General features: G+C 38.3%; 1 protein-coding gene across 10 annotated transcripts in view; it reads right to left on the bottom strand.

The window, feature by feature from the left end:
• The window catches only part of MAP7D2 (MAP7 domain containing 2), a 1,271,501-nt gene that overhangs the window by 96,647 nt on the left and 1,160,767 nt on the right, over window positions 1-14,087 (bottom strand). For all 10 annotated transcript variants that reach the window (XM_044072255.1, XM_044072256.1, XM_044072253.1 and 7 more), the window contains one exon: window positions 10,647-10,700. In XM_044072255.1, coding sequence (XP_043928190.1) covers window positions 10,647-10,700 — 54 coding nt within the window. The remainder of the gene's footprint in view (window positions 1-10,646; window positions 10,701-14,087) is intronic.

Raw genomic sequence — 14,087 nt, 5'->3', positions numbered from 1 at the left:
TTTTAGCCCTGCTGACCTTCATTCCTCTCCTCTCTAAAGCATATCTCCACCTCTCCAGGGTCTCCTCAACCTGGTCCCTACTCTCACTACATATTCACAATGTCATCTGTAAACATCATAGTCCATGGGGCCTCCTGTCTAATCTCATCTGTCAACCTGTCCATCACCACTGCAAATACGAAAGGGCTCATAGCTGATCCTTGATGTAATCCCACCTCCACCTTAAACGTATCTGTCACTCCCACTGCAGTCCTCACCAATGTCACACTACCCTTGTACATATCCTGTACCACTCTTACATACTTCTCTGCCACTCCCGACTTCCTCATACAATACCATAACTCCTCTCTAGGCACCCTGTCATATGCTTTCTCTAAGTCCACAAAGACACAATGCAACTCCTTCTGACCTTCTCTGTATTTCTCCAACAACACTTTCAGAGCAAATATTGCACCTGTAGTGCTCTTTCCTGGCATGAAACCATACTGCTGATCACTAATCATCACCTCCCTTCTTAACCTAGCTTCCACTACTCTTTCCCATAACTTCAAGCTATGACTGATCAGTTTTATCCCTCTGTAGTTACTGCAGCTCTGCACATCACCCTTATTCTTAAAGATAGGTACCAAAACACTTTTTCACCACTCCTCAGGCATCCTCTGACTTTCCAAAATGTCATTAAACAATCTGGTTAAAAAGTCCACTGCCATTTCTCCTATATAATGTATAAAAATATGACCAGGGTACAAAAAGGATATTTCTTAATGGTGTTAAATGAATGGTTAAGTGAGGGTTTCTGACATAAAGCAATATGTAGTGGAGTAATAAAATTTATATGGAAAAAAGTTTGTACGGATGAAATCAGAACTGGAGACCTATACTATTGAACAATACAGATTATAAAATATTTATGAAGATTATACAAAGATGAATGGAAAGCAAATTAAATAAAGTTATGAATAAAAGTATACATAGTACAAATGGTAGAAGTGTGCAAGAGTTACTTTTGGTTATAAGGGAAGTAGTAAATGTTTTTTAAACAAAAATAATCAAGCTAGAATGATGGCATGTGATGTAAGCAAAGCATTTGATTCTGTTCAACACAATGTGTTAGGAGGGTTTCACTTCAGAATCCTGAAATATCACAATCTTGAACTTCATAATCCGGAACCCAAAAATCCTGAAAATTCAAAATCCTAAAAACTCAAAATCCCGAATCAGTAAATACTGAAAATATACAGGACACAAAGAATGACAATATTCCAGTACAAGGACACAGAGTAACACATACAAGACAAAGGATAACACATTTCACCAAGTATGGGCAGGGTCTGCACCCCCCCTTGTGGGGGCTGCGACCCCCACACCCCCTGCTAATTAAATATATAAACGCCAAGATTGCACTCCACAGAAAAAAAATGGCAACCATACCATCACATGTGTTCATGACTGCCTGTTGTAACCTTAGTAACATTCCCTTTTAACTTGCAATACTACAACATAACTCATGATAGTGTAATAAAATGCAATCTTGGAGTTGATATATATTTAAGTAGCAGGGGGTGTGAAGGGCACAGCTCCCCACATGGGGGTGCAGGGGAGCTTGCCTCCTGCTTATATTTGGTGGAACATAATATGATTTGTGTTCTCTATAGTCAGTATATGTATCCTGTGTGTTTTCATTCTTTTCGGATTCAGGATTTTGAGTTTTCAGGATTTTGGGCTTCCAGATTATGAAGTTTTCTGAAATTCAGGATTGTGATATTTCAGGATTCTGAAGTGAAACTGTTAGGGGATCTACTGAAATAATGTAACACAGGGACTCAGATTATAAAGGTATGTATGACAGCATATAAGTTTAATACAATAAGGTCACTGATTAATGGTTGGTTAAGTAAGGAAATAGTACTTCGGAAGGGCATAAGACAAACATGCACCCCCGAGTAGTATAATATTTTCTTTGGTAATGAATGTGATTTCCACATTTATAAATAAAGAGATGAAAATGATGAGTTATATAACTAAAGAAGGGGTAGTTGTGCTAATTTTGCTTTTTTATGCAGATGATATTATCATTTCTGCCAAAACAGTAAAGGTATGAGTAGAATAATAAAGGGTTTGCAAGACTGTTTAAATGTCACAAAAAATAAAGAAATAGTCAACGGTTGGGTTTTGATGGCATGTTGGGAGTTGTTAAGTTTAGCTTAGCAAATATAAGAGTACTTGAGATTTGTTTAGAAAAAAGGGAGAATACATTACAGTTATGGAAAGAAAAATTTGAAAAAAATTAATAATATGTGTAGGTTTTAGAAAACATTCAGACTGTCTTTTAAAAAGAAGTTTCCTTGATTAATTCTATTCTTTTAACAAGAGTATCTTGTTGGGCAAATGTCTTTAGTGTGCCTGTTTTATGTGAAAAGGAAGTTTATAGTATCATTTTTTTTCATTTTTTGGGCTTCTAGGTTGAATCTTGTAAAGAGAGGTACATTATTTGTTAATTGAGAAGAAGGAGGTACAGGATTGATAAGCCTGTAGTTTATACAGCATCTTAGCATTTATTCAAAATATTAGAATGTTTAAAGTACAACAATGATTCATTACTAGTACAAATATTGAAATCTAAATATAAAGAAGAGTGTTTATATATTTGGAGTAATAAAAGGAAAAGATTATCAATTAATTATGAAATAAATTATCATCGACAGGAATTTTTTATGGAAAACAAAACTTGATGAAATAGAAGATAATAGAAGAAATGGTAAAATAACATTATGAATGAACATTTTTGTGTATACCCATGGAAAGAGTTATCAAAAGTTAGAATTAATGCAATTCAAGCTAAAATGTCAAGATGCAAAGAAATTGTTGAATATCAACATTTTTTAATGAAGACTTAGTATACAAATGCTCCCAGTGAAAGCAAATATGCTATATAGGATGAAAAAGACATGATTTGTTTGAATTGTAAAGAATCTGAAACATGTGAGCATGTCTTTCTTGGATGTAGAAGTATTAAAACTTTATGGAAGACGTTAGTTAATTTAAAATATTTAGAAGGACTAGAAAATGTAAGTAAATTAAATATGGATATGATCGAGTATGGTTATTACAAATGAAAAGGTGAAAGTATGCAACAAAAATTGATAAAAAATGTTTTGTATAATTTGGTTAATTTGGAACCAAAGAGTTAAGGAAATTTTGTTTAATGAAAAATAGGATTTGGCAATGAAATTGAAGAAAATAAGATTTTAGTTGTGGAAAATTGAATGGGGATCTCATAACTAAATATAATTTGCCTTTTATTATTTTGTTAAAGAAAAAAGCTGTCCATGTAAATAATGTATATTTATTGTAAATATGTTTATACGTTTATTGCAAAATTTTTTGTTTTTAAACAAAGGACCCCTACTCTTTTGATAGGTGATACTGGAACTTTTACATCCACCTCAGCTAGGACCAGCTTTCTCATTTTAAGTGTTTTGGTTATTATTCCTCTTAAAAACCCACTTCTATATGCATTATTGGTTTCAAAAATTTCTGCCCTTCACACCAATGTGTTTAAAGGATAAAAATACACACAACTGCCTGTTTTCAGAGGTAATCCAGTAGTAATGTCTAGTTAAGTGACTTCCTCAGAGTTACACAGCACGGAAACAGAGAATGAGGGAGACTGAGGCAACCTAACCCATTGCATGGTAACTTCTTAGCAGCTCATACTTTAATGTATTGTGCTTTTTCAGTATTCTATGTACACCTTATTATATCTATTTTTCCTGTCTTCAATAATTACCAAGTTACTCCAGTCTTATAGCATCAGTTTCTGTCAATCATTTTAACTCTACTTATATTTAGTTTCACTAACCTGTGGAACTTCAAATATTGTTTTAACATACACATTCATTTGACGAAGACAGGTACTGTGTATGAACTTTTGCATGTACAAACTTGTTTATTGAAGGCAAGTGTTGTGCATGATCCTAAACCAGTCGGCAAATTAGGCATGAATGTTCCATTCAACCTTCCTGTTACCTATCCAAGTTTAGTTTCTGGTTTATTTCAATTTATATGTGACAAATGGAGGTCAAAGCCTCTTTTCATAACAACAAACTAAAATCACCAACAAAGATGCATATATCCATACACATATAAATCACTTGATGCTAACACACTGAAACTTTGATGCATAAAAGACTAACCTTTTTTATTAAAAATTACAAAAATAAACAGAAAATTGATGGCACATTCCAAAATAACTAGTTTGCTGGAGCAGTATTTCTAAATATGATAAATCTCTGTGTAAATAATTTATTACACACTGGAACAACCCAATTAATCCTTAAGAATAATCTTGCTGCTGTAACTGATGATGAGAAAATCAAATTAGTATTACTTCAGACTGTAAATTATTTTTATTTTTTATGAAAACCCATTTTTGTAGTATATTCCTTCTCCAAAATTTGGAAATCCAGCATAATGACATAATAAGCTAAGAGGTGTATTTCTTAATCAGCTTGTAGGAAAACAAACTGAATGATATTCTTCATAGGCAATTTTATCCAAAAACTGAAAGTAACAAGAAAAGTTATTATTGTCAGTTGCACCACTGAGTAATGATGACCACAGCATGTTATCCAAATATATCGGAAATACAGCTTTGATCTAGTTAAGTTAGAGATGTTAATAAAAGTCTCATAAGCTAAATAACCTATATGTAAATAAAAAAATAAATTACAATACACATTGACTATATAGGAGAGTGGTAAAATCATATTAAGGAACTTGGATTTCCTGTGCCCATGATGCTGAAATAAAAAAAGTCTGAAAAACATAGAACAAAAGCAATCTTATGAAAGCTGCTTTCTCTGAAACAAAATACTTCTACTTTGAAGGCAAAGCTTCCACATCATCCCACCCAGACAACTGGATGGGCACTCCCATATTCTCCACAGGCCTATCTTGTTGTTTCTCTCCTTGAGCTAAGAGATAACTCTTGATGCTGAGTGTTCTAAACTATTCTGAAAATGAGCTGATGACTGACTGCTTGGTAATTACTTATAAACCTGTGAATCTACCCACCATATAGGGGGGCTGCATGCACTCCTTATATCTCCTTTGTAATAACATTGACTCTGCAGATGCTGCAACTTAGGGGAAAAGGAGACAGCCATACTGCAGTGACCTCAGATAAAGTACAGTTTTGTACCTACCATAAATGTAGATGTCCGATAGGAATGCATCTGCAGTCCTTACAAATGGGTTGTCCTGTCGTCAGGCAGCCCTTCGGTCGGCCGGATTCCAAAGTCTGGGTCTGGCCTCGGCTGGTGTCGCACTTCACCCGACGTCATAGCTGCAGTTATTCGGGTATAAAGGCATCAGCCAACGCCATTTTCCTCAGTGTTTCTTGCCCCAGATGCCAGGTGCCCTCTTGGAAGGCTAAATTTGGATAAATGCCAATGATTCCAAATAGTAGAGAGCAAACACAAAAAATAAGCATGTATGTACATATATACAAACAAATACACCATAATAGCTTCCCCCAGCTAGCTATAAGATGGGCAAATACCCTAGGAGCACCACAGAGGGGAAGGCGGGTGGGTAATCCTGACTGCAGATGCATTCCTATCAGACATCTACATTTATGGTAGGTACAAAACTGTACTATGTCCTTCAAGGATGCATCTGCAGTCCTTACAAATGGGTAGAATACCATAGCCAAACTGGGGGAGGTGGAAAAATAAAGTTATGGTGTAGTAAGGATCCCTTGCAAAACAGCAGTGGCAAAACCTGCTCGGGATCTAGAGTATAAAGGTAAATTATAATGCTTGGCAAATGTATGCACGGAGCTCCAAGTGGCAGCCTCTAAAATGTCCTTTGTAGCCACTCCTCGTAAGAAGGCTGTGGTAGCGGCTGTAGCCCTTGTAGAGTGAGGCCTGATGTTCTCTGGAGTTTTCTTTCCATGGTAGGAGTAACAAAATCTAATGCAATTTCCTATCCACTTGGAGATTGTCTGTTTTGAAATTGCTTTTCCTTCCCTTCCTGTTGCATATGCTACCAGTAGCTGGTCAGTTTTTCTATTGCCCTTGGTCCTGTCCAGGTAGTAGCGTAATTGTCTATGTACATCCAAGGTATGCAGCAGTCTTTCTCCCCTGTTCTGTGGGTTGGAGAAGAATGTAGGTAGGTGGATAGCCTGATTCAAAGAAACTCTGGAGACCACCTTAGGCATAAAGGAAGGATTTGTTCTCATGGACACTCTGTCTTGATGGAAGATCAGGAAGGGTTGTACTGCCATTAATGCCTGGAGTTCAGATACCCTTCTTGCTGAAGTGATTGCCAGCAGGAAGGCAGTCTTCCATGATAAGTATTGTAGTTCTGCTGTTGCTGCTGGTTCGAAAGGAGGAAGTGTCAATTTTTCTAGCACAAAGTTCAAGTCCCATGCTGGTAATGGTGGCTTCCTAGGAGGCTTTACATTTTTAATACCTCTCAGAAACTGTCTGAGCAGAGGATGTGAGAAGACAGGGGGATCCAAGTCGTATTTTGCTGAAATAGCTGATGCATGAATCTTGATGGAGGAATAGGACAGGCCTGTGTGGAAGAGCTCTGCCAAGTATTCCAGGATGTTGGCTATGTTTACCAGTGACACATCTTCTCCTTTTGTAGTACTCCAAATGAGATATCTTTTCCATTTCGCTGAATAATTTTTTCTTGTTGAGGGTCTGCAAGCCTCAAGGATAATGTCTTTAACCCTTTGGGATAAATTAGGGTTAATTGGTCTTATGCAATGTTCCAGGCAGTCAGCTGCAGAGTTTTCAGGTTTGGATGCAGATTGTTGTAGTTGTTCTGTGTTAACAGCAAGGGAACCAGGGGCAGTGGCCATATTTGTTCCCGAGACATGCTCCTCAGTAATGGGTACCAATGTTGCCTTGGCCAGTCTGGAGCTATCAGAATGATCCTTGGATGGTCCTCTTTGATCTTCAATAGCACCTTGTGCATCAAAGGAGGCGGTGGGAATGCATATGCTGTCAGGTTTTTCCAACTGAAGGATAGGGAGTCCACCTTCCAAGCAAGTGGGTGGTACGTCCTTGTGCAGAATTTCTTTAGCTGGTGATTGAGTGGGGATGCAAATAAGTCTATTTCTGGAAGCCCCCATTTTCTTGTAATGGTTTTGAAGATGTCCGGATGCAGCATCCATTCGTGGGCATCCGTGGTAGTCCTGCTTAATATGTCTGCTAGAATGTTTTCTTTTCCTGGTACAAAAATTGCTTTTAACTGAATGTTGTAGCTCAGGGCCACATTCCAGAGGTCCAGTGCCATCCGGCAAAGAGGATACGAATGTGTGCCTCCCTGCTTGTTGATGTACCACATAACTGTGGTGTTGTCTGTCCTTATCATCAATAGACCTTGTTGGAGAAATGGTCTGAATGCCTGAATTGCCAGTTTTACTGCCAGCATTTCCTTTAGATTTATGTGTAGGTGCAGCTGGTCTTGAGTCCATAAGCCTTGTATGCACTTGTCCAGCATGTGTGCCCCCCAACCGAGGTCTGAGGCGTCCATCGTGATGGTTTGGCTTGGTTGAGTATTGTGGAAGGGCAGTCCTGTGTTTGATTGACAAGCCTGAGCCCACCATAGGAATTCTTGCTTCAGGCATGGAATAATTGGAATTTGGGTTTCTAAGCTGTGCTTGTGTTGAGACCATAAATTCCTTAGGTACCACTGTAGTTTTCTCATATGCAGTCTGGCATGAGGAACCAATATTATGCAGGATGCCATGAAGCCCAAGGCTTGCAGTACTTTTCTTGCTGTCAGATGGTTCTGCTTTGTTAATGCCAAGAAATAGAGAGGTAGCTGCTCCTGTTTTTCTACTGTTAGGAATGCCATTTGCTTTGATGTGTCCAACTCTGCACCCAAAAAGGTTATTCTCTGGGATGGTATCAGTTTTGACTTTTTTAAACTGACTGTGTATCCCAGGGCTTGTAGCAGGTAAATGACCCTTTGTAAGTCTTCTGCTAGCTTGTTTTTGTTGTCCGCTTGTATTAGGCAGTCGTCCAGGTAAGGGTAGATTTGGATCCCCTGAAGCCTGCAATGAGCGATTACTGATGCCAGGCATTTCGTGAACACTCTGGGCACAGTAGATAAGCTAAAGGGCAATGCTGAGAATTGATAATGCTCTGATCCTGCAAGAAATCTGAGGTATCTTCTGCAATTTGGTCGTACGGGGACGTGCAGGTATGCCTCCTTGAGATCTAGAGTTACCAGCCAAGACTCCTTGCCCAGCATGGGAAGAAGCTGCTGTTGGGTCAGCATTTTGAATTTTGGAACAAGGAAAGGTCTCCATTTGCCCTCTTTCCTTGGTACTAGGAAGAGTCTGGAGTAAAAGCCCTTTCCTTGCTCCATATGTGGTACCTTTTCCACAGCTCTCATCTTTAATAATTGATTTACTTGTTGCAGAGCTTCTGCCTTTTGATTTGGAGGTAGGTTTGGCATTCCTCTCTTTCCTGGTAGAGTATGGAAATGAAACCTGTAACCTTGGTCTATTGTCTGCAAAATCCACTTGTCCCTTGTGATGTAATGCCAGTTCTTTGTAAATAAAGCTAGCTTCCCGCCTAAGGGTGCTTCTAGTTGTTCCCTGGTAGGCGGTGCCAGAGCCAAGTCACTGTGATTGTCCTGTAGTAGTGGTGGTGGCTGTGTCTGTGCCTCGCTGGTTGTTACCCTGCCACTGGCATCCCCTGTAGGTACCTCTGGATTGGTTTCTGCCTCTAGAACGCCTATTCCTGCCTCTCTGTGCTTTGGAGGAGTCTGGAAAGGACCAATTCTTGGAGGGCCAATTCCTGCTAAACCTTGGAGGTTGGACCTGTAAGAAATCTTTCACTGTTTGCACAGATTTTGCCTTCTCTTCCATCTTCTTCAGCACCTGTTGTGCAGGAGAGCCAAACAAATTGACCTTGTCCATGGGAGCATCTAATAGTTTTGATTTGACATGGTCCGGTAAGGCCTGCTCTTTTAACCATGCATGCCTTCTGATAACTGTGCCAGTCATGGCTGATCTAAAGGAAGCCTCCAGTGCATCATAGCCACATTTTAAAGAATGGTTACTAACTTGCTGAATGTTATGTACCATTTCCTGAACATATTTCTTGTCTAAAGGTTCATCAGAGGACAGTTTTTTGGTTAACTGGTCTAACATAAATTCTTGATACTGGATCATATGAAATTGACAGTTCAAGGTCCTAGCTGACAGAGTAGCAGAAGTGTAAACTTTTTTACCCCATCTCTCTAAGGACCTGGATTCCCTTTCTGAGGGGAGGGGATTTTTGGCAGAGGTAGATGCTACAGCCTTAGGCCCCTGGGAGATAGTCTCGGGATCTGCAAAAGGAGCCTTGTATAAATGGTGATGTGTGTCCGGGACCCTGTAGAACCTATCGGGCTTAGCAGGGGCCGAAGGTAGTGAATCAGGAGCAGTACAAGCATCATTAAATGCATCATCTACAACACACAGAACTGGAGGTATAGCTAAAGGCCTATGTTGTGGTAAATGCAAAAAGGTTCTGACATCAGCTGAGGCTTTTAGAAGTCTTCGTAGAAGTATTCGGTAGTAGTAATCTCTGGTTCTGACCGACCGGCACTTGCGAACAGCTTCTGCTTCGGGCGCCACGCGGCAAGAAAGACTGAGGAAAATGGCGTCGGCTGATGCCTTTATACCCGAATAACTGCAGCTATGACGTCGGGTGAAGTGCGACACCAGCCGAGGCCAGACCCAGACTTTGGAATCCGGCCGACCGAAGGGCTGCCTGATGACAGGACAACCCATTTGTAAGGACTGCAGATGCATCCTTGAAGGACATCTACTCATACTGATCAAACTCAGACATGTAGCTAAGTACAGCTTTTGGTGTAAAATGAAGCATTTTGCTCAATTTTTACAAAATCATCAACTTGCTCACTCTGAAATCATTCCGTAGCATTTAAACTACCATGTCTACAGAAAAGAAGCTTAACTACCAGCTCCTAAAAAGTGATTAGTTAGCTTTTCTGCTGAAAAAAACTTAAGTCTACATCTGTGAGCTCAGTACATATATGTGGTTGGGAAGAAAAATAACTGCATGGAGTAGCAATGCTGACCTGACATGTGATACCTACCCAGCAAATGAACCTGTATACTTTCACCTTGGTTACAGCCTTGTATACTTCCTCAGAGTAACTACTGGTATGTGTGCGGTTATCAAGATAACATGGCTGCTGCAGGCATGAGCATGAAGCTTCTTACATAATGCTAATTAGCCAGTCTACAGAACACAACAGTTCAGAATGTGTTACATATGGCAGAGGTCTGTTTTATCTTCTAGTCTGTCAGGCTGCTTCACTGAGGCTAAGCAAACTGCTGAGTCTTGTTATGAAATCCTACTGCCTGCTCTTCATAGAAAGAAGGAATGAGCTGTACCCAAACCCAGAACATTAAAACTCAAATGCATACTCAGACTGAAAATGTAGTTACAACAGGATTATAGTTCTAAATGTTTTAAGTATGGGATGCAGGATGGTTACACAGCACATCACATCATAGGTTTGTTTTTCATTGTGTTTTAGTGAATTGTGAGTTATTTAATTTATGATAAGTATATTCAACAGTAATCTAATGTAATTCATTGCACCTTTGTATCCAGTATTTCATTCTTCCTTGTTCTCTTCATGATTTCTTCTATTCTCTTTGTAAAAGGAATACAAAAATGTTATTAGCAATGAAACAGATACAGAAAATGAAAAAAAAAAGACTTGTAAAATACTTAGTAACATATATAACATTTTGAGTTATATGCCAGATGATGTCTAGCACAAACAGAACTGTGATATTAAATATTATGAGACATGGTACAAATTCTGCATTTTATGACAATATTGATATATTCCCATAGATGCATCAGCTGAAACACTGTAAAATGAGAATGATACACCTAATCCAATGGGTAGGTCGACCTAAGCATGTTCAGCATTCATGACTTTTTTGCCATCTGTTCTCTTATCCCAGGATGAACAGACATTATTCTAAAAGTACAGACAGTGCCGGAAGAATGGATTTAACCAGTCAGCAAATCATCAGTGGCCAAAATCAATGTGTGTACATGTGCAAATGGTGATGAAACCTTCAGCCAAGGTGGCTGTATAATTCCAGCAGGGGTATAACTGAGATTTTTTAAACTGTAGATCACACTACACTACTTTCCAGAACATAATCCATCTATGTGTAGTATATGCCCAGTCATGTGCAGGGCATGTTTTTGGACAGCATACTTTTTCAATACTGCTAATTATTGTAAATAGTTCTCCCTACAAGTAAAGAGCAAATTATGGAGCTCAAGAATCAGCTTAAAAAATACCCAAAGCTTAAAAGCATACATCCTTTAGTACTTATGCCTGGGCACTCCCTTAATTCCTATACACAAAAGAAAACAAAGCAGAACAGACACTAACTAACCAACCAACTCACTCACTCACTAAACTAATTAATTAACCAACCAAACAGGAAAGAATAAATGGAGTGGGAGAGTTTGTGTGTTAAGCAAAACGCATAAAATGCTGCAGAAGACAGAGCAAATCCAAACTGATACCAAGGCCAAAATTCAGCTGACTGCATTAATCAAGAGCTTTGCCTCATACAGTAAACAAGAAATGCATGATAAGAAAACAAGTTGTTTTTTTTTTCACAGAAACAGTGGTTAGAGATTAGGAGGCAATTGTCTCACCTCTGAAAGAAGGACACACCACATGTCAGGAATGCATACCTCTCAACCTTGAAACATCAAAAATCTGTACAAGGCCCATGGAAAATAGGTACAAATCTGTACACTGATTAACATAAAATTTGCATACACAATTATGTAGTTCCACCCACTCAAATGGAATTGTGGGATACCAACTTTTAAACACAAACTAAAGAACAGACAACCAAAATATGCTCATGAAACACAAAATAAGAAGAACAATAGTGTTTATGTATATTAATATTTGAACTTGTGCAAAACTAAAATACAATATTCTTTTATAAAAATAACATTAACTGGCTGGATTATGTGCGTGTTCGTCTAACACATGCAACTTCTATTTTACTATTTTACTTTTGAAAGGAAGAATACAAAAGGACTGACATAGTGTCTGTCACATCAGTTACACCTTGCTATCGCTCCATGAAAAAAGTCTGCACTGCACTTACTTCACTGTTTACTTTTCACTTAGGCAGTTCAGGCTGTGCAATGGCATTACAGTGTAAATTAATAAAATCGATGCCACATTACAGAAGGAAACAAAAAAGGCAACTTGGAAACCACAGCATATAATATCTGCCAAGTACAGTAACAGCACAAACTCACAGCATCAAAAATAATTACCTTTTCAATACACTTCCATTCTGTCTGCCAGCTTTTTCCTGTATAACAGAACAACTTAAACCATGCAAATCCCACCAACAAACCTTGCAGCAACAGTCAAACTTATTTTTCATATATATGATCCCATCCCAATACACATTCCCTTTTGAGATGCATAAGTCAAAGAAGCTTTGCAAACAGTTGTTCTAGTAACAACTTACAAGCGCTAGCTTTGACAGATTTGCACTGGAACGGAGCATTAGCAGATAACCTTTTGTAGCATAGTTGCAAGCATACCTATGTGCCACTGCCACTTATGTTATTGTATGCAAATTTATAATACAAAATACAAATATAGCCGCACATTTCAGTATGTTTGCTATAATTAATTACTGCATAATCACTACGTTGGGTAACCATTGCCATATATTATTACACCTGTAGAAATGTTTGCTTGTTAAACCATAAAAAAAGAGTGCCCTAATGTTCAAACATCAAGAGAAGAATAAAACTTCTATATGCCTTGCCATAAGTCTACTACTCCGAGTAATGATAATAATGCAATAACAAAAGAGCAAATCGCAGCACAGCGTCATTACAAAACTGTTGTTTACTATTAAGGTTTTGGTCAAACCAATAAGAAACAATAAAACCGTTGCTAACCAAGAGTACTTCCCAGAACAATGCGGAGTAATAGATCTGTGAGGAAATGCAGTTAAAGCCAGATGTTTAATCATAAGACTTAAAATGTAAACGAATAATTGTACAAAGTTTTAAGAAAGAATGTTCTGGCGCTTGCAGGGCTAAACTGTAAAAGAATAATGGTGTTTATAACAAAATGCAAAAGAATCAATTAGTGTTGGCTGAGATGTGAGAATGCCACACACACACACACACACACACACACACACACACACACACACACACACACACACACACACACACACACATACATACACAAAACTGTCCAGATTTTTGCAGAATTTTCAAATTTCTGTTCCATATTTTTGGTTTGCTCTGCATAAAGTTTATGTTTTTCTGGGAAATCACTGAAGACTGAAGTCATTAAATAATGTCAGACACTAAGTTCCAGAGCTCATATCCATCAGAAAATGCATGCTAACACAAAATGTGTTATTGTAGTAACTTTCTGTGTTTATAACAGCAATGTTTAAAATCTGGCCCTATTTTTGGACCTTTGTCCCCCATTATAAACTTTGTCCACTTTTCTTGCGCTATGAGGTTGAGAGGTATGATTCAACCTACTGCATAAGAGCGTTTAACAACCAAGCCAATCAAAATCCCAAAAAAACTACCCATGGCAGCCAGGTAGGCAGAATGATACATTGCTGTAGTCTGAATGATACATTGTTGTAGTGAATTTATCAATGAGAAGTGACTATCAAATCACGTGCTGTATTAAAAACAGCAGTGGACCCCATTGCCACCAAACACCCTCAACAAACATACAAAGCACACAGGTGCGCACATTTAGTGGTACAGACAGGCTAGGACATCACTGTGCACTGCGCGCAGATCCTTTGCTTCCTGTCAATTCAATGAATGAAGGGTGAAAAATAGAGGTAAAATCCTGATTTAGAAAAATTACCATAAGAAGGTTTATGCAAAAAGTGATGTAAATTATATTGCAAAAGCAAACTCTTAGCACACTGATTTTTGGGTTAGGCAGACAATAATGTAACTGCATACATATTAATAAGGTGTAGAATT

Source organism: Protopterus annectens, chromosome 5.part0 (genome assembly GCF_019279795.1).
Source record: "Protopterus annectens isolate FY-2018-M chromosome 5.part0, PAN1.0, whole genome shotgun sequence".
In the NCBI taxonomy this organism is placed as follows: Eukaryota; Metazoa; Chordata; order Ceratodontiformes; family Protopteridae; genus Protopterus; species Protopterus annectens.
Note: the sequence above shows the minus strand (reverse complement) of the source record. Positions and strands in the feature narration are given on the sequence as shown.